Consider the following 23,589-nt stretch of genomic DNA (forward strand, 5'->3'; position numbering starts at 1 on the left):
TGACATACATTGCTACCTTGTGTAGTGCGACATCTCCTTTGCATAGAGTTGATCAGGCTGTTGATTGTGGCCTGTGGAATGTTGTCCCACTCCTCTTCAAAGGCTGTGTGAAGTTGGCCATGCATTATCATGCTGAATCAGGAGGTGATGGCGGCAGATAAATGGCACGACAATGGGCCTCAGGATCTCATCACGGTATCTCTGTGCATTCAAATTGCCATTGATAAAATGCAATTGTGTTAGTTGTCCGTAGCTTATGCCTGCCCATACCCTAACACCACCAGCCACCACGGAGCATTGTTAACAACATTGACATCAGTAAACCGCTTGCCCACATGACACCATACACGCTGTGTGCCATGTACAGTAGGAACCGGGATGACTCCGCGAAGAGCACACTTCTCCAGCGTGCCAGTGGCCATCGAAAGTGAGAATACAACGACGAACTGCAGTCAGGTCAAACCCCTGGTGAGGACGAATAGGGTGCAGATGAGCTTCCCTAAGACGGCTTCTGACAGTGTGTGCAGAATTTCTTCAGTTGTGTAAACCCACAGTTTCAGCTGTCCGGGTGGCTGGTCTCAGATGATCCCACAGGTGAAGAACTGGGGATGTGGAGGTCCTGGGCTGGCGTGGTTACACGTGGTTGTGAGGCTGGTTGGGCGTACCGCTAAATTCTCTAAAACGACATTGGAGGCTGCTTATGGTAGATAAATTAACCTTAAATTATCTGGCAACAGCTCTGGTGGACATTCCTGCAGTCAGCACCTCAATTGCACGCTCCCTCAGAACTCAGAAGCATTGTGTTGTGTGACAAAACTGCACATTGTTTAGTGGCCTTTTGTCCTCAGCACAAAGTGCACCTGTGTAATGATCATGCTGTTTAATCAGTTTCTTGATATGCCACACCCTTCAGGTGGATGGGTGATGTTGGGCAAAAGAGAAATGCTCACTAACAGGGATGTAAACAGATGTGCGCACATAATTTGAGAAAATACATGTGTTTATGGAACATTTCGGGGATATTTTATTTGAGCTCATGAAACATGGGACCAACACTTTAAATGCGTCTGCGTTTGCATTTCTGTTGTTCAGTAAAGCTAATCCAGCTAATCTTTGGTGATGAGTAAGAGACCCACAGGCTGGTGTATTCTTACATGCCATTTTGCACTTTGTAATCCAGTGCAGCATTGTAGGTGTGGGGTGTAGTGATCGACTGTGCTGCGGAGACAGGAAGCTGCTGGGGGTGGAAGAGGCTCCAAACAGGACGTGAGAGCTAAGCTGTGGTGAGAGCTACACTGCACACACATGCATGTACCAGTGCAAACTCAATCTGCATTCCAAGGTTCCCAGCACTCTGAAGTAGGAGGGACTGTCCCACTTTACTGTGGCACATACTCCTAAAACAGCACAGTTCTGATCAGTTTGCACGGTGAAAGATTAAAAAGGTGGATAGACTAGAGCTGGGACGATAAACCTGAAAAGTATCGAGACCGACCATACCCATCACAGGCATTTTGCTGACACTGTTCATTACGATAAGTAGCCTACACTAGAGAAATGAAAAATTTGAAATGAAATGTTTGCTTATATGGGGGGATTGTTAATGGGACAATTGATTGGTACAACCATCAAACTAGTAGTAGTAGTAGTAGTTTAAAGGATCATTTTAAAAAGGTGCACATTAAACGTTATCAACTTCAATTTATCGTTATCACATGAATTCAGGCAATGTATCATGATATATATTTTTGTCCATATTGCTCAGCTCTAATATGGACCAATTAAGGCCATCCTTTGCCATTCACAGTGCCAAATGGGAGAGTGTTTGCTTAACACCAGCCTCCAGTTCAGCAGCAGAAGAGGAGTAGCGAGGGGAAGAGAGGCAGAGAAGGGCTTTAGATCATGCTCTGCGGGCAGGTTTCAAAGATCTGCTGGGAGCTAAATTTGCCAGCCAGTCAAACTATTAATCTATATTTATTTACGAAGAAAATGAGTGTGAGTGAACGCTGCTGAAGGCTGCCGGGGAAACTCTCCATTTTGGCCTTCTCCTGGCCGTCAGTTATTGCTGCTTTATGGGAGCGAAAGTGGAACACCGCCTGACTGGAGCTCATATCAGGACGTCAGGTTGTCTTGATAACCTGAGACATGATTGGATACAAAGCAATAAGGAAGGTAACATCCAGCCACTTTCCCAGTGCTTAGGTCTAAAGATAGGATGCAATATCTCTCAGAATGCAATATCTCTCAGAAATTGCTGAGTAAAATGGGAGTGAGAAATATGTATTTTATAAACCTCTTTTATCTACCCCAAAAGTGTGCGTGCCCCAGTTTATAAAAACTGAACTTGACGTGAGAATGTCCTTTCCTCCATGCAAACTTTGGACCGTGCGTATGCACTTCTTCTAGTAGTAGAAGTATTGTATAGCAAGCAGGCAAGTAAGTATTTTGTGCAAATGGGATATAGGATGACACACTTACTTTAAAAAAACAACATAGCCTAATAACAAGATGCAGCCATTTGCCGTTAGTGAAAAGAGAGAAAATCTAGGCTGTTCAAATACACATACTAACATATTGTATACTCCATACTTAATGAGTATACACACACTAAATACTATTAGTTCATTTTAGTATACTGTAAACCAACGGTATCCTTTTAGTTGAGCGTACTAGCGCATCGCCTGTCTACCGGAAGTTGATGCTGTTGCTATGCAACCGCTTGCTAGCATAACAAATTACTAGCTAAAAAATGTTGTATCTCAAGTGCCAGAGTGCACTCTGGGCGTTTGTAAATCCAGAGTGTATCGTTCTCGGAGCATTCAGAGCACACACTGGACGCTCTGGCTGAGGAGAAGGGTGGATCCGGGCGTTCTGACCTCACAACGGCAGTCAAGCACCCAAGCTAACTGGCTAACGTTGGCTAGCTATTTCCAGACACAATTGAGAGAACACCTCACTCTGACCATTTTACGCGCCCAAGCAGAGCAGGTTAGGCTGTTTTCATGTTATCCATAGCGTTGGTGACTAACTGTGCTGCTGGCATCAATTTAATTACGCTTTTTTTTGCCAACGTTTACTGACACCGGCCATATATTCGAGGGGTGTTGATAAATTAATCCGTTATTCTGCGCTCTGGAACACTCAGACGAGAGCGCTCTGAAATCGGAGTAGATAGACAAAATTAACCATGTCCATTGAGAACGCACAACTTTACCACTTACCTAAGAATGACGAAGAATCAAGTCAATAAACATTGGGTAGTTAGTTCAATTATAGGTCTTGTACTGCTTGGCAAGTTTGATGTATAAATAACCAACTAACGTTAGGTAACTAGCTAACATACCGGTACATACTGCTGTAATGCTATGCGGTTCTTAAAGCAATGAATTTGTATCAGCGCTCATCAGACTTCAGCTGCATTCTTTCTGCCATTTTCTTCAAATCTGAAAATGTTGTGAAGCCAATTCTGAAGAATTGCATTATGGGCCATAAAAGCATAGAAATAGTGTCCCCTGCTTGTATACTTCGTATTTGGGTGAATTTAGTACAACATCTGGGAACTTTTGGCATACTAACTATATCCATACCATGACCTATAAGCATACTACATACTCAATTTAAAGTCACAAATAGTACGGTTAGTATGAGCATTCAAACACAGCTCTAGTGTTTTATTTTCGTAATCTAAAATAATTTGACATAGGACTCATAACAGAATAAATACTTTTCTAGCCGTGATGGGTTCATATTCCTGAATTCAATCAACTACCATGTACATCACTCATTCAATTGAGCATAAGTGAATAGATAAGCCATGTATTTCAAGTTCTGCTGTACATTATCCCATAGGCAGCGCAGTTTATTGTCCACAGACAAATTGAACAGGTGAACAACAATTTGCCATTATATTCTTTTTCAGAAACTGTCATCACAGTCCTTTTCTAAATACAGCATACCTTAACTTTCTGCCAACACAGTAAATAATATAATAATAATAATAATAATAATAATATATGCCATTTGCCAACAGTCAGTAAATGGGTGGTCCCGGGGATTGAACCCACTTCCCTGGTGTTACAAGCGCCATGCTCTACCAACTGAGCTACAGGACTGTTGCTATTTAAATAGACCGGTAGCTAATGTAAAATATTTGACAGTATGGGTAGGCTACAGTGTTGCTGTACGATAGGAGCGTGACATCATAAACCTATTTAATCTCAGAGCCTATACCAAGGCAGGACATGGAAACAATTTATTGATAAACAAGTGTGGGATGTAGCCAACATTTAAATTGATTCCAACATACAACCAATGTTTCAAAATATGCAGACAGGCAGGATAGGATGTATGTCATTTGAAGAAAAAAAGCAGCTGCAAAATATCAAAACATTCTGCCCACACATCTACAGAAATGTGATCGTATATGTAATTGCTGCTTCTTTTACACAACTGCCGTGGCCTAATTTGAAATAGTGACAAATTAAACAGCAAATAAAGTGCGTTATTGTCACCATAAAAGGTGAATGGAGGGCCTTTTCCAGGCATAGTTTTATTGCTCGTAGACGGTGCAGTTTTATGACGGGTCTGATTTATAACTGAAACATGAGTATGTAAGGCATGCGTGGGGCCCCCCGAGTGGCTCAGTGGTCTAAAGGCGCTGCATTGCAGTGCTAGCTTTGCCACTAGAGATTCTGAGTTCGAGTCCAGGCTCTGACCGGGAGACCCATGTGGTGGTGCAATTGGCCCAGCGTCGCCCGGGTTAGGGGAGGGTTCGGCCGTCAGGGATGTCCTTGTCCCACTGCGCATTACCGACTCCTGTGGCGTGGCGGGCCAGGGGCGCAGTGCACGCTGACACGGTTGCCAGGTGTACGGTGTTTCCTACAACACATTGGTGTGGCTGGCTTCCGGGTTAAGTGGGCATTGTCTCAAGAAGCAGTGCGGCTTGGCTGGGTCGTATTTCGGAGAACGCACGGCTCTCAATCTTCGCCTCTACCAAGTTAGTCCAGGAGTTGCAGAGATGAGACAATTGGATACCACGAAATTGGGGTGAAAAAGGGGTTAAAAAAAATGTATAAAATGCAGCAAGTTTATCCATCTCAATATTTTTGTACACGCGCAGATTTGTCAGAAATGGGGCACGCAGAAATTTACGCAACGTTTATAAATGAGGCTCCAATGTAATACACGATACAAGAAGTTACTCAAGTCACAAACCTAAACACTACTAGGCTATTCCCCTCGGGGGTTTTTTGTAACGGTGGATGAATTGAGATGGGTGAGTAAGAGTACAGTAAGCATAGCATTAAAACAATAAAATGACTTTAAAATCAGTAACATTTTTATTTCACATGACATACACTGACTGGACGCATCTGGCATCATGGCTCATGTAGCCTTAGCTTCTGTTGTGCTAGAAGAGCACAGTGATGAGGTATTCGCTGCCCTGCCATATGGCATGACTGACTTGATGTTTTTCCTATGGGCAGATAAAAAAGGAGATTTTACAGCTCACTGCTTCTACAATATGGCATTGGCCGCATTATAATGGCACTCTGGTTCTCAAATAGAGGGCTGTCTTTTGCTGTACAAATAGATCTGAAAAAGCACTGGCTGCATTCATGCTTCTCAAAGGAGAACTAGCTAAGAGCATAAATAATAGGGGGCTTCAAGTTCCATTGTCAGAGGCAGAGGCCCCATCTTTTGATTCCAAACCCATAATGGCATGAGATAATACGCCTCCTTTCCAACTAAGATGTGAAATGACAACTGTCAAGCAGATCTCGTCTTCTAAACCCTAACCCAAAGGAGGATCTTTAGAAAAACCCCAAAACGAGTTCCTTCCCCTTTTTAACACTGATGCAAAATCACATGACACACTGTGAACCTAAGTCATTCCGCACAATGTGAGGGGAAAAAAATTCACCAGATATTTTTAGCTACATTTTAGTGTGTGCAAAGATGATTCTATTAACACTTCTCTAATTAGGTTAATATGTAAAGAAACGCTACACATTAGCATTGAGTAGAAATATCTAACAACTTTCAAAAGTATGTTTAATAACAACAGGAAGGTAGGAGTTACAGCTGTTGTGTACACCATTAACCGATAAGCAGAAGAAAAAAGCCATTGTGCACCACCACACACACACACACACACACACACACACAAAGATGTCTATATGAGGTACATTTTCTTCAATTATAGTTAGCCTGATATGGACAGTATAATTCAGGCCCAGACTACTATCAAGCGCCTGAGAAAACTCTTAGTAAGCTAAACAGAGCGGGGGAAAAAGGGGTAGAAAAAAGCAATTTTTGTAGGAACATTTCAGCCGTTGTTGCTGTCAGAAGGTGATTGTCCGCTTAGTCTGTGCGTGTAGCAAATAAGAGGCATACATTTTGGTGTATAACTCAGTGTTGCAAATTAGAGAGGAGCTCTGGCTGGTCAATCAGCTGTGTGAGTCAGAGGTAGAGGCTGGGGAACAACACAACCTGAATGCTCAACACAATGTGAAACCAACAGGACCATACACGTCCCCACTGTGGTCAGAATCATAGGCAGGTCACACGAGTGGCTATGACCACTCACTCACACAGAAAACCCTGAAAAAGCTGTGTGGACACTCCTGATCTGCAAACTGATATTTACATTTCAGAATTTGTTCAAATTAGGTTATGGGTTAGGGTTAGGTTAATTAAGGAAAGGTTAAGTAAAAATAAAAAAGTAATTTTGCAGGTCATCAGTGTTCTTACAGTCTCTCTCAGAAAACACATGAAGGGCAACACATTGAAAGGGTAACATCAAAAAGAACACAAACAGGCTACATATACATTCACACACAAAACGCATGCACAGACTAATTTCCACCAAACTTTTCCACAGCTCAATCATGGTAAAACACTGACTTTTTGTCAGCTCTCGTGGAAATAGAACCAGTTTAAAGTCTTACTTCCCTCTTTTCGGGCAATGGAAAGAACCCCCAAGAGCACCACGTAATTAGATAATAATGGCCTTCAGAAACCATGTAAAAAATCATGACCAGCTCTACTCCAAGAAATACAAATAGCATGGGCTTTAGTGAAATATAATTATTCAACAAGATATTGCATTCTAGCGAGAGAAATCAGTAACGCAAACTAATAATCCAAAGTGACTGCTGTCATATTCACACACAGAACCTACTGACTGAATACTGAGGGAAAGAGGTTTAAAGATATCTTGACTTCACACAGTCAATCTTTTGAATCTGGACTATAGAATGATTTATATATTTCTGAAAAAAGACATTGTCATGTTTATGAAACACAACCAAAGGCTTACACAGCAGCAGCAGCACGAGGCGATTAATGCATGTTACGTTCCAATCCCACCCCTTTCATCCCATCAATGGTGGAGCTTTAGATAACTAGTTATGTAAAGGGTCTTTTCTAAAAGCAGGCGGAAATGAGGGTGAAATAAATTGTTGTGTGGCACCAGCTAGTCGCTAAACATCTTCACAACTGGTTGGATTAAGAATCCTATTTAAACGTTAAGAGGCCTTCAGCTGATATCGCCGTGATTGACATACAGTTTATCAATCACTGACATATACAACCCTTTCTTTCATCAGCTACACCACCAGACTGTAAATACTGACATCACAGCACAGCTTCTGGTTTGAGAGGGCCAACTCACAATCTTGTTCAGACGACAGAGACTCTTACAGTCTAGACTTCAGCCACCCAGAGACTAACAGTGACACACCGAGAGAGAGGTGACACAGAGACAACACAAGGGCTCAACAGATGCTCCTGTGTGATGGAGGGGGGATAGAAAATAGAATACAAACACCACATCACTCCATGCTGGTGCACTTAAGGCGACTTTGGGGGCTTTGAATAAACAATGCCTCAACACAGGCCATCCTCTCATGAGAGAGATCCCTTGTCTCGAAAACAGAGATGCTTAGGCTAGGCACTAGCAGGCAGTCCTGGAGATAGATGTTGAGAGAAACGTGCCACAGACACTGATAGTCAATCTTGGATGGCTTTTTGAATGCAATACCTTGCATGCAAACTAAACTGGATGTAATAATTCAGTAGACAGAAGAAACAGATACTAAGCTTTAAAGAGGTGAAAGTTACACATTATCATGATAAATACCTTGGAATAGATGAATTTAGGTATGTAGGCGTAGGCTAGAACTTTGTCATCAATCACAAGACACTGAAGCAGTATACTCTACAGTATGTGAACCTGACAATTTGCATAAAACACAGACTTAGAAACAGAACGACTGAGCTACCTAGTTTCCTTTCCCATTTTTAAAATATCACACTGACAGCTTTTTCTGATATGATACCCTCAAAATAAACTGACTGGCGCTCTATCACATATCAAAATGTCCAGACTGAATGGAAGCAGCAGTCTTGGCCAGCAAGTGCCAACTATGACAGACAAAACCAACCAACGACATAAAGCACCCACCAAATTATTATAATTATTATCCATTAAAACAGGCTATTGGGAGGAGTTGAGGTTAATATTCAAACGAGGCCTAGTTAATGTGTTAATTTCCTTTCTGTGCCATTGAACCATTCAGTTGTACAATAAGTAGACTATCTGAAGTGATTGTTCTGTACACAGAAATGATCACACTGTGGTTTGAGACGGAAAATGCCCATCTTGACCACTAGCCATGTAGCAGGCCATTTAAAATGTGACCAACTCTACCTTGCAACTAGTGACTCTCAGCCCTGCTAGTTTGGGAGCAAGCCAAACCTAAAAAGGAAAAATCCCACTCTGCTCAAATAGAAAGCGGTCAACCTCAAACGGTCACAATGATATGGAGCGGCAGCTTGCCAAAAGGCAGAACACAACCCCTGGATTTCAAACTATTGGTTTATAATCTAGGATTAATCTTTTTAAATCCAATAATCCAGTTATGCTCGGTACTCTTTGATGATTACCTTACCTCAGGTGAACAATTGGTCTGAAGAAAAACCCATGTTAGCAAATAGTGGTTGCTTCAAGCTGCCTTCAAGGTTTAGGCATATGGCAAAGACTGAAAACACAATCTTAGACATTACCTTATGTGCATTTGCACATGCAGTAACTCTGCAATGGCATTTGCATTGCAGTCAATGAAAGTTATTCCTCACCAATACATGCCCCCCCCCAAAAAAACTTGTTAAACGAAAGCAGCTGAGAATAGTCCATCACATGGAAGCTGGTGCACTCGGCTTGATTTTGTGGTTTAGCCTACATGCTAAACATACCACTGTGTGAGGTGCCAATGGGCATTACGGGGGATGGAGAGAGAATATGGGCATGTTCTGTCCTGTCCCACAGAAGAGCAATCTGGAGGGGAGAACGTTCAGACATACATCCTGCTATCAGTAGAGTGAGGAAAGGAGAGAGGGGGGGGGGGGTTAAGAGTGATAGTTTGAGAAAGGGAGACTTGTCAAGTAAACTAGTATCTATTGCTGTGAACGACTCTAAAGGGAAAACCTTTGGCAAGTCACTGCTACTGCAGAAAAACTGCTGTTCTGGGGGGTGTTACTCTAAATAGGCCGACCATCCCGTCTCCGAATGTGGAGCTTGCTCGGCACTGTTCTGTTAATGACCCCTCTTTCACAGTCAGCTCACCCCCTGCTCTCATTCACATCAACGAAGGCAATTATGAGTAAAGGTTAATAAATCTATTTGAATTCAAATCACTTTTTGACAGCACACCTTTTGATTTAAACAAAACCTTCCATACATATTTGCATGTTGTAGAAGTGCACAGAAAGTTACATTTTGGACCTGAATGCAAAAACATTCAACAGATTAACGTGCTCAAAGTTAACCTATTTTGTATATCTGGCCATACTATAGAGACATCCATGTCTTCATCACTGGAAAAGATAAACGGCTGAGATTGATATCACTTAACACGTTGACAAACAGGGTTGTATACCTATTTTATAATTGTTATTTTTCATTAATTTTTTTACATGATCCGTTAACCTTAAAAAGTCAATGATGTAAAAATGTACCAATTTTCGCACCAATTTTTTTCATATTACATATGTTGTAGCTTAGATCCTATTTTACATCTGAGGTTGTGTTGTGCCGCCATCGATTGAGACAACATGCTCTTGAATACAGGGTGGGTGTAATGTATTGGCTGATAAATGTACTAAAATGCAAATAACATTTCAACTTTCAAAATGGTACCACAAAGATGGTTGAGGTCCACACAGAGAATGTTGACTTGAATGGGAAGTTAAGTTGATTTAAATTATACCGTCAATCTTCCAAAGAAAACCTATTGAACTCATAGAAATATAGATAATAGAATATACATGACCAATTAAGTTGACATTCAACAGTGGGTAGACAGGTGGCCATCTTTTTGGTATAAGTTAAATATCAATTGCAATGGTGTACCAGCTAAATTGCAGTGGTCTGAAGGGATAGGTCTATTCTATTAATTATATTTCTAAAGTTGAAATGAAACCCACCCTGTGGGTTGGTTTGCATCTTTTCCAGTAATGAAGGATGTCTCATGGTGCGAACATGTATGGAAAATGTTGTTTAAATCAAAAGGGATGCTGTCTAAGTGAATTAATTCAAATGGGATTCACCCGTAAGTGAGATGCACCAATCATTCTACTGAGGGCCCCCTGATGATTCAGGGAATTGGATCCAAAACATGTCAGCCAAAGAACAAAGGCAGCACACAGAGAAAGGATTATGAGATGCAAGGTTCCAGGGACAGAGCAGGAGGGGCTAGCCAAAAGCACTTACTTAAAGAGATTCTTTAGGACAATGAACCCTAGACCTTCCCATGCTCTGGTAGTGCATACTCCTTTCACATTCAAACTCATGTCTCTGCAAGGTAAACAGGCTGACAATGTCCTTCTCGGTGTTGAGGATCTGATGTGATCAAGTATTAAAAATGGATTTGGAAGGGTAAAAAAAAAAACAGTCTGAATCTCCCAATAAACAAACATCCCACGCTGGGTAACGTGCTGTCTACTTCTAGAAGTTAACTTCTTTCAGAGTAACACTAACGATTCTGGCTGTGAAAATTGAGATAACTTTTTTTCTTCGTCTGATATGCAAATGTGATAAAGAATCCTTATATGTAGCTCTACTTTCTGAGCCCTCTCTAACCCCGGGGTCCCCTGTTGAGATAAGGCCTCTTCAAAACCCCATAGCAAATCACATACGAAGACAAAAAAAACTGGCCAAAATTAATTCATACATTGCCAGAGACTAAAAAGCTAAGTTGACTGCAGATAGTCTGCATACAATCATTTTCATATTTATAAGTAAAGATATTCAAGAGACATGAGAGAACTCCTCAAGATCTTACTGACACATACGGAGGGCTGGATGAAGGGAAGCAGAATGGAAAGGCCGCTCCCAAACAAGGCCATTTTAAAATTTCTACCACAGATATAATGACACATATTCTCATATGGCAGGACCTACTTACAAAGTTAGCACTTAGATGAAGGCTGAAATTAAACTGTTGTGGGGAGAACCTTTCATGTACATGGTTTTTAGATGCCCATGCAATCAAAATGAATTCTGTCTCTTTGCTCACACCAGTATTCCACGGGTCTTTCTCTGATCTCTGTCGATGATGGTGCCGAGGCAATGTGGCGGTCTAGCCTGTGGCTTACGCAACTCCTGCAGGAATTTTAGAGTATCGCTATGCTGCAGACTTTGCGTTCTGCCATCAAGCTGCTCGCCACCTCGCCCTCTGATTAATATTTATGCAGAGGTCGGTGCTGCTGGGGGCTTGGGGAAGGGGGTCGTATCACAGGGGCCCAGCACCACACTGGCATCTGAGGCTAGGAAGGACAGGAGTCTCTCTCTGGGTAGCCTACTCCTTGTCACCCCAGAGTTGGACCTGTCCTAAAGCTACAGAGGGTAGTGCATACAGCTCAGTACATCACCGGGGCCAAGCTACCTGCCATTCAGGACCTAAATACTAGGCGTGTCAGAGGAAGGCCTAAAAGACTCCAGTCATCCAAGTCATAGACTGTTCTCTCTGATCCGCAAGGCAAGCGGTACCGGAGCGCCAAGTTTAGGTCCAAAAGGCTCCTTAACAGCTTCTACACTCAAGCAATAAGACTGCTGAACAATTGATCAAATGGCCACCCAAACAATTTACATTGACACACCCACCAGTTTGCTTTTACACAGCTGCTACTCGCTGTTTATTATCTATGTATAGTCACTTTACCCCTACCTACATGTACATATTACCTCGACTAACCTGTACCCCTGCACATTGACCCGGTACCGGCACCCCTTGTATGTAGCCTCATTATTGTGTTACTTTTCATTTGATTTTTTACCCTTTAGTTTATTTAGTAAATATTTGATTAACTCTATTTACTAAACTGCATTGTTGGTTAAGGGCTTGTAAGTAAGCATTTCACGGTAAGGTCTACACTCGTTGTATTCGGCACATGACAAATATCATTAGATTTGAAATGAAGAGTATTGTGTTTCTGTGGTTATAGGGGTCTTGTGTAAGAGACCACTGTGCTTAACTAGCTTTAAGCATTACTTAACAATGCTTTAAAACCCATAAATTAGCTAGGCAAGAACATATTTTCTGAGTGTGACTCATGTTGAAGAGACTGGGTGGGTTTTAAAAATAAGTGGGAGATAACTACTGATACTGTTTCAACAGCAGTGTCCTCTCCAACTGCATGAGAGGTGGGTGGGTACCTGTTGCCTGTCAACACACATCTCTGACATTTATACACAAATAGTGCATGGGGCATTCTGATGGGGTGTATGGACTGCTAATAGCCACACAAAACACCCCAGAATGCCATGAATAGTTCAAAGGATTCAAAGTGTACAGAATCTTACAAACATGTAGTTGCTAGCAAGACAGAGGTTTAGCTCCATTTGCTACACATACACAATCATTTGAAATGGAAATCAGATAAAACATATGATAGCTGGTGTGCTTAGGCAGTAAATTTACCCCCTCTTTACCTAAAACCCATTGACATTCAGAGGGATTATGATGATTACATTTAAATCCCAGAGCACTTTCATAGACATTTTTTTCAAATATCTTGCAGTCCCATGATGATCAAGCTCTGAAAATGGACTGAGCTCTTTTCAGTGAGCCTGATAGTGAGGCTTTGAGTAAGATGGCTGTCTGAAGTGATCCATTGGCCCCAGGTTGTGTCAGATTAGAGAAGTTGCAGGATTGGCATTTCAACACAGTGAAATAAACCCATCCGCAAATCCCTTGTGTTGAGCCCCATCACTCTACTAGGCCCAAACCTTGTATTGAACGTACTATGAGGTTGGCTTATTCATTGAATAGGGTGTAGCTTTAGATACCGATACTATACTGTGTGTGAAGGGCTGAGGAAAGAAAGTGCAGAGGAACATTGCAGAAGGCAACAACTCTGACAAATAAGCTGTTGTGTTGCTGTTATTTACTAGACGTGGGACGATAAGGTCTTTGATATTTTCCATGACAAACATTTTATTGAAGCTGGTTTGCAATAGAAAAACATGTTAGTGTAATTCAAATGTAATTTTTCTTGACAATTGATGGGCATATGCTCCCAGAACAGCAATTTGATGTGCCAGTAAACATATATTTGTCCATTAATTGTAGATTAACAACCTTTGACGAGGTGAATTGTACAATAATTTAAAACAGATAACTATCAGCTACCAAGCCTTGCAATTACTTCATTTGAAGACAAAAAAATGCACTAATCCTACCTTTAGAACTTCCCCACGTTTAAAACTTAACTCGTCGTCAGCAGTGGCTTTGAAATCGTATTTGGCAATGGCCTCCATGTTACTGGTTGTTGGATACCCGTGGGTTTAGGGTACCTGATAGGGTGAATGCTGTTTTATTCCCTGTCGTTGATGTGTGGAGACCAGCAGTGTCAAAATGAAGAAAAAAACACAGTTCAAGTATTCCGTGATCGGTTGCTTGCTCCGAGTCGCTCCTCCCGTCTATGACCCGTTCCTTTAGGGCTGGATCCTCACATAAAGCTCACAGAAGGTATCTGCAAAAAAGGAGAAACATGCCACAAATTAATATCTAGCGTCTCTGTTTATGCATGGATGTTGTGTCGGTCAACCACTGTATGATGATGGGACTGAAATTGACAGATGTTCTTCTAAAAAGAGATGAAGGCAGACAGTTGACATCTTTCGGGTGTGCACTTGATACATTTGATGCTGATAAAAACATTTAAAAAACGGCAATGAGATGGGTGGAGTTCGTTTTGCATGGCTGGTGCCCCGGGTGGACGGAGTATATTCATCTTAGACCATTCCATTGGTCCTTAAGTGAAATCTCAACCCACATGGGGCACCTGGAAATGCAAAACTAACAGTACCAATGGCAGAATTAAATCCAAACTAGTGGTTGGCCAATATTTGACAATTGGCAGGCCATTGTTGGGTCAAGGAACGGGGGAGCACTAAAGTCTGTAGCTACTTGTTGTAGTGCAACATGCCTCATACGAAGTTTACTACCTCTCCAATCAGATTCGTTGTTTACAAAAAAATTCTTAGCCTGCTTGATACACACACAACAATCAAAACCAGCACTGGAATATACAATCTCTGCATCAATTCGATACTTTCTGCTACGTAGGTTACTACTAGTTACCCAGGCTTACTTACCAATCATGCGAAGTACGTTATATTAAGTGACTAGCTAGTTAGTTGGTTAACAACATCTTTCTAGGTTATTATTTGACAATTCACGTTTATGGGAGACTTTCTGTTAACTCTTGGTATCAGTTTGTTTCTATCTGTGACACAGCTTCCACTTGTAGGAAAGTCAGTTAACTAACGTTAGGTACCCACATTATGGCCAGTGACATAGCCAATCCTACTACATTTCCGCTAAAGTGTTACAGTATATAAATTCACTTATGTTGGTTGTACTGTGAAACACCGTTTCCAGCTGTTTTGAATTAGAGCTAGGAGCCAGTTAAAACGCCATACATGTGAAAGTGGAAGCTAACGTTAGGTAGCAACTAGCCAAAACGAAAAAGCTAGCCGGCTATTTAGCTAGCTACTTGTAACAACGAACACAAATTTAAAAAACACCAACCTATTTTGCCAACAGTTATTTGTTTAATATTTAGGTTAAATGTTTGTGTGCAGTTATGTATGTCAATTCGTAGTTTTCTGCATGGCAAGCAGATAGGCCTATTAGCTAGCTACAGTACTATAGCTATAAAAATATATATAAAAAACGAAGAAAATACTTTCGTATGCTAACGGGTACTGTAGCTGGCTGGCTAGCCTTTGCTTTGGATTCAGTAGAACGAGACAAAAACTCACCCGCCAGTTTAGCTGTGAAATGTAAACTTCTTGCTTGATCAAATGTCCTTATTGTTTATGATCCACCCTTTGCAGTTTTGTTAGTGGAGGTTAATGTACAAAATCCGTCTGTTTTTGCTTAAACCCGAACTAGCCAGCGACGTTAATTTCCGCTTCCTTCCAGATACTTCGGGTGCTGCTGCTGCTTCGGCTCCTGCCTCGCGCTGTGAGCAGGGTGTCTGACCGGCCCATAGGTCTCGTCTGCGAGCCACTGGACTGTCTATCGCGATACTTTCACCTGATAGCAAGCTGCTTAAAGCTCTGTGGTTGCATTGCTCTTTTTTATTTTATTCAAGTACAGCGCAAATATATGTATCTCTGTTTGTCACATAACTTTGGTGTGCATGATGCAGCAATAGGCAATATAGATTAAAGTGTTGTTGTACTATTTAAAACACATTTCTGTTACATAGCAAGTCAGATGGTGAAAAACATAGGAAAGTGCGTCACCTAGTGGCAAATGGTGTCTACTACGGTCTGCATAAAAAAAGAATGCTTACACCCTGGTGTTATGGGAAAATGAATAATTGGAATACAAATAGCTACATTTGGAGGTATTGTCAATCGTTTTTTTCCATCACTGTAAACCTCATAAGCTCTCTTTCAAGAACTATTCTTGTGTGAGGGAGTGCTTTGATTAGCAACACTGCTGGTGTAAAGATAGAAGAAGAAGACCAATTGGATTTTGAGGAGAGGCTACAGAAATAGAAGCAGGAAAAGGTCAGTTTGTACAAATTCACCCCGTCTCCACTGAATTACTTTGATTGATTGATTAATTGATGTACTAGAATAATTGGAGCCTGATTCATCACCAATAATTACAGTGCACAGCATAGACAAGGGTGCCCGCTCCTTTCTTTGGGTCTAAGATGTTTACAATTCGGGTTGTAAAGAATGTTGAGTAGTTGCAAGTGTTTCACCTGAGAAGTATTATTATCATTATTTTGCATTGTGTTGTCTTTTCGAGACTGTGATGAGGTCAAGGATTTTCCTGAATATATTTTGATGTCATTACAACAATTCTTGCCACTATGAAATAATACCTTTCACTATTCGACTGCATCTGTTTGAGCACAAAGTGGGTTTTATTGACAGTAGCCAAGCAGAGCAATAATAGTATTGCCTTCTGATAACAGAAATGTATTTCTATAGTCTACTCTGATAATAATTAGGCCGACGTTATTTGCCTGTTTTCACATCATTTTTCATTCAGAGCCCATTCTTTTGTTGAGCTTAGTCTAACTTCGAAATGGACTTCGAAAATATATCGAATGACAACTGATCTCAGACGTTTCTCCCATCATACAACTCATCCGAAAGTCCAGCAGGTAGCCTGTGATTTTCCTGATTTCATGCATGAATGTTATAATGTACAATCAATGTTTGTCATGTTTTGTCATAGATTGTCATGTCTTGTCCCTGTGCTTTCTCTTCTATTCGTTTCCCCCTGCTGGTCTTATTAGGTTCTTTCCCTCTCTCTATCTCTCTCCCTCTCTCTCTCCCCTCTCTCTCTCTCTCTCTCTCTCTATCGTTCCGTTCCTGCTCCCAGCTGTTCCTCATTCTCTAACTACCTCGTTTACTCTTTCACACCTGTCCCCTATTTTGCCCTCTGATTAGAGTCCCTATTTCTCCCTCTGTTTCCGCTTCTGTCCTTGTCGGATCCTTGTTTGCTGTACTGTGTCCTTGTTCCGTCCTGTCGTGTTTTTGCCTTCTTCAGATGCTGCGTGTGAGCAGGTGTCTCTATCAGCTACGGCCTGCGCCAACCCGAAGCGACCTGCAGTCTGTGGTCGCATCTCCTGTTGTTCCCCTCTACTGTCTAGAGGATTTCAGTTATTCCTGTTTGGACATTACCTGTGAAAGAATTCAGGATTAATCGTTTTTTGTTAAGACTGGAATAAACTCTGTTTCTGTTAAGTCGCTTTTGGGTCCTCATTCACCTGCATAACAGAAGGATCCGACCAAGAATGGACCCAGCGACTACGGATCCTCGCAACTCAGCCGTCGAGATCCAGGGAGCGATGCTCGGCAGACACGAGCAGGAATTGTCTGCTGCTCGTCATGCCGTTGAGACCCTGGCCGCTCAGGTCTCCGACCTCTCAAGACAGTTTCAGAATCTCCGTCTCGAGCCACCAGCTACTTCCTGGTCTTCCGAGTCTCCGGAACAAGAGTTAATAACCCACCGTGTTACTCTGGGCAGCCCACTGAGTGCCGCTCCTTTCTCACCCAGTGTGATATTGTGTTCTCTCTCCAGCCCAACACATACTCAAGAGAGAGAGCTCGGATCGCCTACGTCATATCACTCCTTACTGGACGGGCTCGGGAGTGGGGCACAGCTATCTGGGAGGCAAGGGCTGAGTGTACTAATGAGTATCAGAACTTTAAAGAGGAGATGATACGGGTTTTTGATCGTTCAGTTTTTGGGAAGGAGGCTTCCAGGGCCCTGGCTTCCCTATGTCAAGGTGATCGATCCATAACGGATTACTCTATAGAGTTTCGCACTCTTGCTGCCTCCAGTGACTGGAATGAGCCGGCGTTGCTCGCTCGTTTTCTGGAGGGACTCCACGCTGAGGTTAAGGATGAGATTCTCTCCCGGGAGGTTCCTTCCAGCGTGGATTCTTTGATTGCACTCGCCATCCGCATAGAACGATGGGTAGATCTTCGTCACCGAGCTCGTGGAAGAGAGCTCGCGTTAACGGTGTTCCCCCTCTCCGCATCTCAACCATCTCCTCCCACTGGCTCAGGTATTGAGCCCATGCAGCTGGGAGGTATTCGCATCTCGACTAAGGAGAGGGAACGGAGAATCACCAACCGCCTCTGCTTCTATTGCGGTTCTGCTGGACATTTTGTCATTTCATGTCCAGTAAAAGCCAGAGCTCATCAGTAAGCGGAGGGCTACTGGTGAGCGCTACTACTCAGGTCTCTCCATCAAGATCCTGTACTACCTTGTCGGTCCATCTACGCTGGCCCGGTTCCCCAGCTTCCTGCAGTGCCTTGATAGACTCTGGGGCTGAGGGTTGTTTTATGGACGAAGCATGGGCTCGGAAACATGACATTCCTCTCAGACAGTTAGGGGAGCCCACGCCCATGTTCGCCTTGGATGGTAGTCTCCTCCCCAGTATCATATGTGAGACACTACCTTTAACCCTCACAGTATCTGGTAACCACAGTGAGACCATTTCCTTTTTGATTTTTCGTTCACCTTTTACACCTGTTGTTTTGGGTCATCCCTGGCTAGTATGTCATAATCCTTCTATTAATTGGTCTAGTAATTCTATCCTATCCTGGAACGTTTCTTGTCATGTGAAGTGTTTAATGTCTGCTATCCCTCCTGTTTCTTCTGTCCCCTCTTCTCAGGAGGAACCTGGTGATTTGACAGGAGTGCCGGAGGAATATCATGATCTGCGCACGGTCTTCAGTCGGTCCAGAGCCACCTCTCTTCCTCCTCACCGGTCGTATGATTGTTGTATTGATCTCCTTCTGGACTATACTCTCTGTCGGCTCCCGAACGTAAGGCTCTCGAAGATTATCTGTCTGTTTCTCTCGACGCCGGTACCGTTGTGCCTTCTTCCTCTCCCGCCGGAGCGGGGTTTTTTTTGTTAAGAAGAAGGACGGTACCCTGCGCCCCTGCGTGGATTATCGTGGGCTGAATGACATAACTGTTAAGAATCGTTATCCGCTTCCCCTTATGTCGTCAGCCTTCGAGATTCTGCAGGGAGCCAGGTTCTTTACTAAGTTGGACCTTCGTAACGCTTACCATCTCGTGCGCATCAGGGAGGGGGACGAGTGGAAAACGGCGTTTAACACTCCGTTAGGGCATTTTGAATACCGGGTTCTGCCGTTCGGTCTCGCTAATGCTCCAGCTGTCTTTCAGGCATTAGTGAATGATGTACTGAGAGACATGCTGAACATCTTTGTTTTCGTTTACCTTGACGATATCCTGATTTTTTTCACCGTCACTCCAGATTCATGTTCAGCACGTTCGACGTGTACTCCATCGCCTTTTAGAGAATTGTCTCTATGTGAAGGCTGAGAAGTGCACCTTTCATGTCTCCTCCGTCACATTTCTCGGTTCTGTTATTTCCGCTGAAGGCATTCAGATGGATCCCGCTAAGGTCCATGCTGTCAGCGATTGGCCCGTCCCTAAGTCACGTGTCGAGTTGCAGCGCTTTCTCGGTTTCGCAAATTTCTATCGGCGTTTCATTCGTCATTTTGGTCAAGTGGCAGCCCCTCTCACAGCCCTTACTTCTGTCAAGACGTGCTTTAAGTGGTCCGGTTCCGCCCAGGGAGCTTTTGATCTCCTCAAGAAGCGTTTTACATCCGCTCCTATCCTTGTTACTCCTGACGTCACTAAACAATTCATTGTCGAGGTTGACGCTTCAGAGGTGGGCGTGGGAGCCATTCTGTCCCAGCGCTCCCATTCTGACGATAAGGTCCATCCTTGCGCGTATTTTTCTCATCGCCTGTCGCCGTCGGAACGCAACTATGATGTGGGTAACCGCGAACTGCTCGCCATCCGCTTAGCCCTAGGCGAATGGCGACAGTGGTTGGAGGGGGCGACCGTTCCTTTTGTCGTTTGGACTGACCATAAGAACCTTGAGTACATCCGTTCTGCCAAACTACTCAATGCGCGTCAAGCTCGTTGGGCGTTGTTTTTCGCTCGTTTCGAGTTCGTGATTTCTTATCGCCCGGGTACTAAGAACACCAAGCCTGATGCTTTATCCCTTCTCTTCAGTTCTTCTGTAGCTTCTACCGACCCCGAGGGGATTCTCCCTGAAGGGCGTGTTGTCGGGTTGACTGTCTGGGGAATTGAGAGACAGGTAAAGCAAGCACTCACTCACACTCCGTCGCCGCGCGCTTGTCCTAGTAACCTTCTTTTCGTTCCTGTCTCTACTCGTCTGGCTGTTCTTCAGTGGGCTCACTCTGCCAAGTTAGCTGGCCAACCCGGCGTTCGGGGTACGCTTGCTTCTATTCGCCAGCGGTTTTGGTGGCCTACTCAGGAGCGTGACACGCGCCGTTTCGTGGCTGCTTGTTCGGACTGCGCGCAGACTAAGTCAGGTAACTCTCCTCCTGCCGGTCGTCTCAGACCGCTTCCCATTCCTTCTCGACCATGGTCTCACATCGCCTTAGACTTTATTACCGGTCTGCCTTCGTCAGCGGGAAAGACTGTGATTCTAACGGTTGTCGATAGGTTCTCTAAGGCGGCTCATTTTATTCCCCTCGCTAAGCTTCCTTCCGCTAAGGAGACGGCACAAATCATCATTGAGAATGTGTTCAGAATTCATGGCCTCCCGTTAGACGCCGTTTCGGACAGAGGTCCGCAATTCACGTCTCAGTTTTGGAGGGAGTTCTGTCGTTTGATTGGTGCTTCCGTCAGTCTCTCTTCCGGTTTTCATCCCCAGTCTAACGGTCAAGCAGAACGGGCCAATCAGACGATTGGTCGCATATTACGCAGTCTTTCTTTTCGAAACCCTGCGTCTTGGGCAGAACAGCTCCCCTGGGCAGAATACGCTCACAACTCGCTTCCTTCGTCTGCTACCGGGCTATCTCCTTTTCAGAGTAGTCTTGGGTACCAGCCTCCTCTGTTCTCGTCCCAGCTCGCCGAGTCCAGCGTTCCCTCCGCTCAGGCTTTTGTCCAACGTTGTGAGCGCACCTGGAGGAGGGTCAGGTCTGCACTTTGCCGTTATAGGGCGCAGACTGTGAGAGCCGCCAATAAACGTAGGATTAAGAGTCCTAGGTATTGTCGCGGTCAGAGAGTGTGGCTTTCCACTCGTAACCTTCCCCTTACGACAGCTTCTCGCAAGTTGACTCCGCGGTTCATTGGTCCGTTCCGTATTTCTCAGGTCGTTAATCCTGTCGCAGTGCGATTTCTTCTTCCGCGACATCTTCGTCGCGTCCACCCAGTCTTCCATGTCTCCTGTGTCAAGCCTTTTCTTCGCGCCCCGTTCGTCTCCCCCCGTCATTGTCGAGGGCGCACCTAATTACAGGGTACGGAAGATCATGGACATGCGTTCTCGGGGACGTGGTCACCAGTACTTAGTGGATTGGGAGGGGTACGGTCCTGAGGAGAGGAGTTGGGTTCCATCTCGGGACGTGCTGGACCGTTCGTTGATCGATGATTTCCTCCGTTGCCGCCAGGGTTCCTCCTCGAGTGCGCCAGGAGGCACTCGGTGAGTGGGGGGGTACTGTCATGTTTTGTCATAGATTGTCATGTCTTGTCCCTGTGCTTTCTCTTCTATTCGTTTCCCCCTGCTGGTCTTATTAGGTTCTTTCCCTCTCTCTATCTCTCTCCCTCTCTCCCTCTCTCTCTCTCTCTCTATCGTTCCTGCTCCCAGCTGTTCCTCATTCTCCTAACTACCTCGTTTACTCTTTCACACCTGTCCTCTATTTTGCCCTCTGATTAGAGTCCCTATTTCTCCCTCTGTTTCCGCTTCTGTCCTTGTCGGATCCTTGTTTGCTGTACTGTGTCCTTGTTCCGTCCTGTCGTGTTTTTGCCTTCTTCAGATGCTGCGTGTGAGCAGGTGTCTCTATCAGCTACGGCCTGCGCCAACCCGAAGCGACCTGCAGTCTGTGGTCGCATCTCCTGTTGTTCCCCTCTACTGTCTAGAGGATTTCAGTTATTCCTGTTTGGACATTACCTGTGAAAGAATTCAGGATTAATCGTTTTTTGTTTAAGACTGGAATAAACTCTGTTTCTGTTAAGTCGCTTTTGGGTCCTCATTCACCTGCATAACAATGTTAATTAATTCACTGTTATCTTCGGAATTTAGTCCTATGACTTTTACTTTACATTTGAGTGAAATTATTAAATGTGAACGCATGGTTTAATTAAACAACAAGGCCCGAGGTGTGGTATATGGCCAAATACTACAAACCCCCAAGGTGCCTTATTGCTAATATAAACTGGTTACCAACGTAATTAGAACAGTAAAAATAACTGTTCTGTCATTCCCCTGGGATACCATCTGATATACAACTGCATTCACGGCTTGAACCAACCAGGTTATAATTAGCAATGAATATCAGCACCACATGAGTTGACAGCTCCCATCTCTGAGGATTAGTTTGGAGTCTTTGATATTTGTGATGTAGCAGCCAGGAGTGATATTATACTGTTAGTAAAAATCAAGACTTACTGTATGCAAGCGAACACCTGTCTGAATGACACTGCAACATGAGACTGAATGTACTTTTCCTGTCAAACGTACATAAAATGATGTGCCCTACCACAACGTCCTAATGCCCAGCATTTTTGGTGTAATCTGCTTCTTTGGGATTATTGGCAACTGCATTGTCATCTACACCATTGTGAAGAAGACCAAGTTCCGAGCCCAGCAGACAGTGCCGGACATCTTCATCTTTAGCTTGTCTTTAGTGGACCTCCTCTTCCTCCTGGGCATACCCTTCCTCATTCACCAGCTCCTGGGCAACGGTTCCTGGTGCTTTGGTGACATGTGCACGGTCATAACCGCCCTGGATTCCAACAGCCAGATAGTGAGCACCTACATCCTCACCGTCATGACTCTGGACCGCTACTTGGCCACGGTCCATCCCATCCGCTTCAACCATGTGCGCACACCCTGCGTGGCAAGGGCTGCGGTGGGGCTGGTGTGGGTGCTCTCCCGGGTCTCCATCACTCACGTGTGGATGTATGCTGACCTTATGCCCCGAGGTGACGGCTCAGTGGGCTGTGCCCTCCTGCTGCCCAATCCAGCCACTGACACCTACTGGTTTACCCTCTACCAGTTTGTGCTGGCCTTCGCCTTGTCTCTGGTCATCATCAAATCAAAATAAAATTTATTTATATAGACCTTCTTACATCAGCTGATATATTAAAGTGCTGTACAGAAACTCAGCCTAAAACCCCAAACAGCAAGCAATACAGGTGTAGAAGCACGATGGCTAGGAAAAACTCCCTAGGAAGAAACCTAGAGAGGAACCAGGCTATGAGGGGTGGCCAGTCCTCTTCTGGCTGTGCCGGGTGGAGATTATAACAGAACATGACCAAGATGTTCAAATATTAATAAATGACCAGCATGGTCAAATAATAATAATCACAGTGGTTGTTGAGGGTGCAACAAGTCAGCACCTCAGGAGTAAATGTCAGTTGGCATTTCATAACCAATCATTAAGAGTATCTCTACCGCTCCTGCTGTCTCTAGAGAGTTGAAAACAGCAGGTCTGGGACAGGTAGCACGTCCTGTGAGCAGGTCAGTTTTCCA

The 23,589-nt window shown here is 43.9% G+C and overlaps 2 protein-coding genes across 2 annotated transcripts in view; one reads left to right on the forward strand and one right to left on the reverse strand.

Annotated features, from left to right (window-relative positions):
• Nucleotides 1–15,582, reverse strand: part of LOC124000015 (growth factor receptor-bound protein 2) — a 52,000-nt gene extending 36,418 nt beyond the window's left edge. The window contains exons 1-2 of the mRNA XM_046306096.1: nucleotides 15,332–15,582; nucleotides 13,745–14,037 (exon numbers count right to left, since the gene is read on the reverse strand). Coding sequence (XP_046162052.1) covers nucleotides 13,745–13,822 — 78 coding nt within the window. The 5' untranslated portion in view covers nucleotides 13,823–14,037; nucleotides 15,332–15,582. The remainder of the gene's footprint in view (nucleotides 1–13,744; nucleotides 14,038–15,331) is intronic.
• Nucleotides 15,583–22,579: 6,997 nt separating this feature from the next.
• Nucleotides 22,580–23,161, forward strand: LOC123999034 (melanin-concentrating hormone receptor 1-like; the record flags this gene model as incomplete). The annotated part of the gene is made up of 1 exon (XM_046304363.1): nucleotides 22,580–23,161. A coding segment is annotated over one exon (582 nt), but the record flags the coding sequence as incomplete, so codon positions are not given.
• Nucleotides 23,162–23,589: the final 428 nt, after the last annotated feature.

This window comes from Oncorhynchus gorbuscha, linkage group LG16 (assembly GCF_021184085.1).
Source record: "Oncorhynchus gorbuscha isolate QuinsamMale2020 ecotype Even-year linkage group LG16, OgorEven_v1.0, whole genome shotgun sequence".
NCBI lineage: Eukaryota > Metazoa > Chordata > Actinopteri > Salmoniformes > Salmonidae > Oncorhynchus > Oncorhynchus gorbuscha.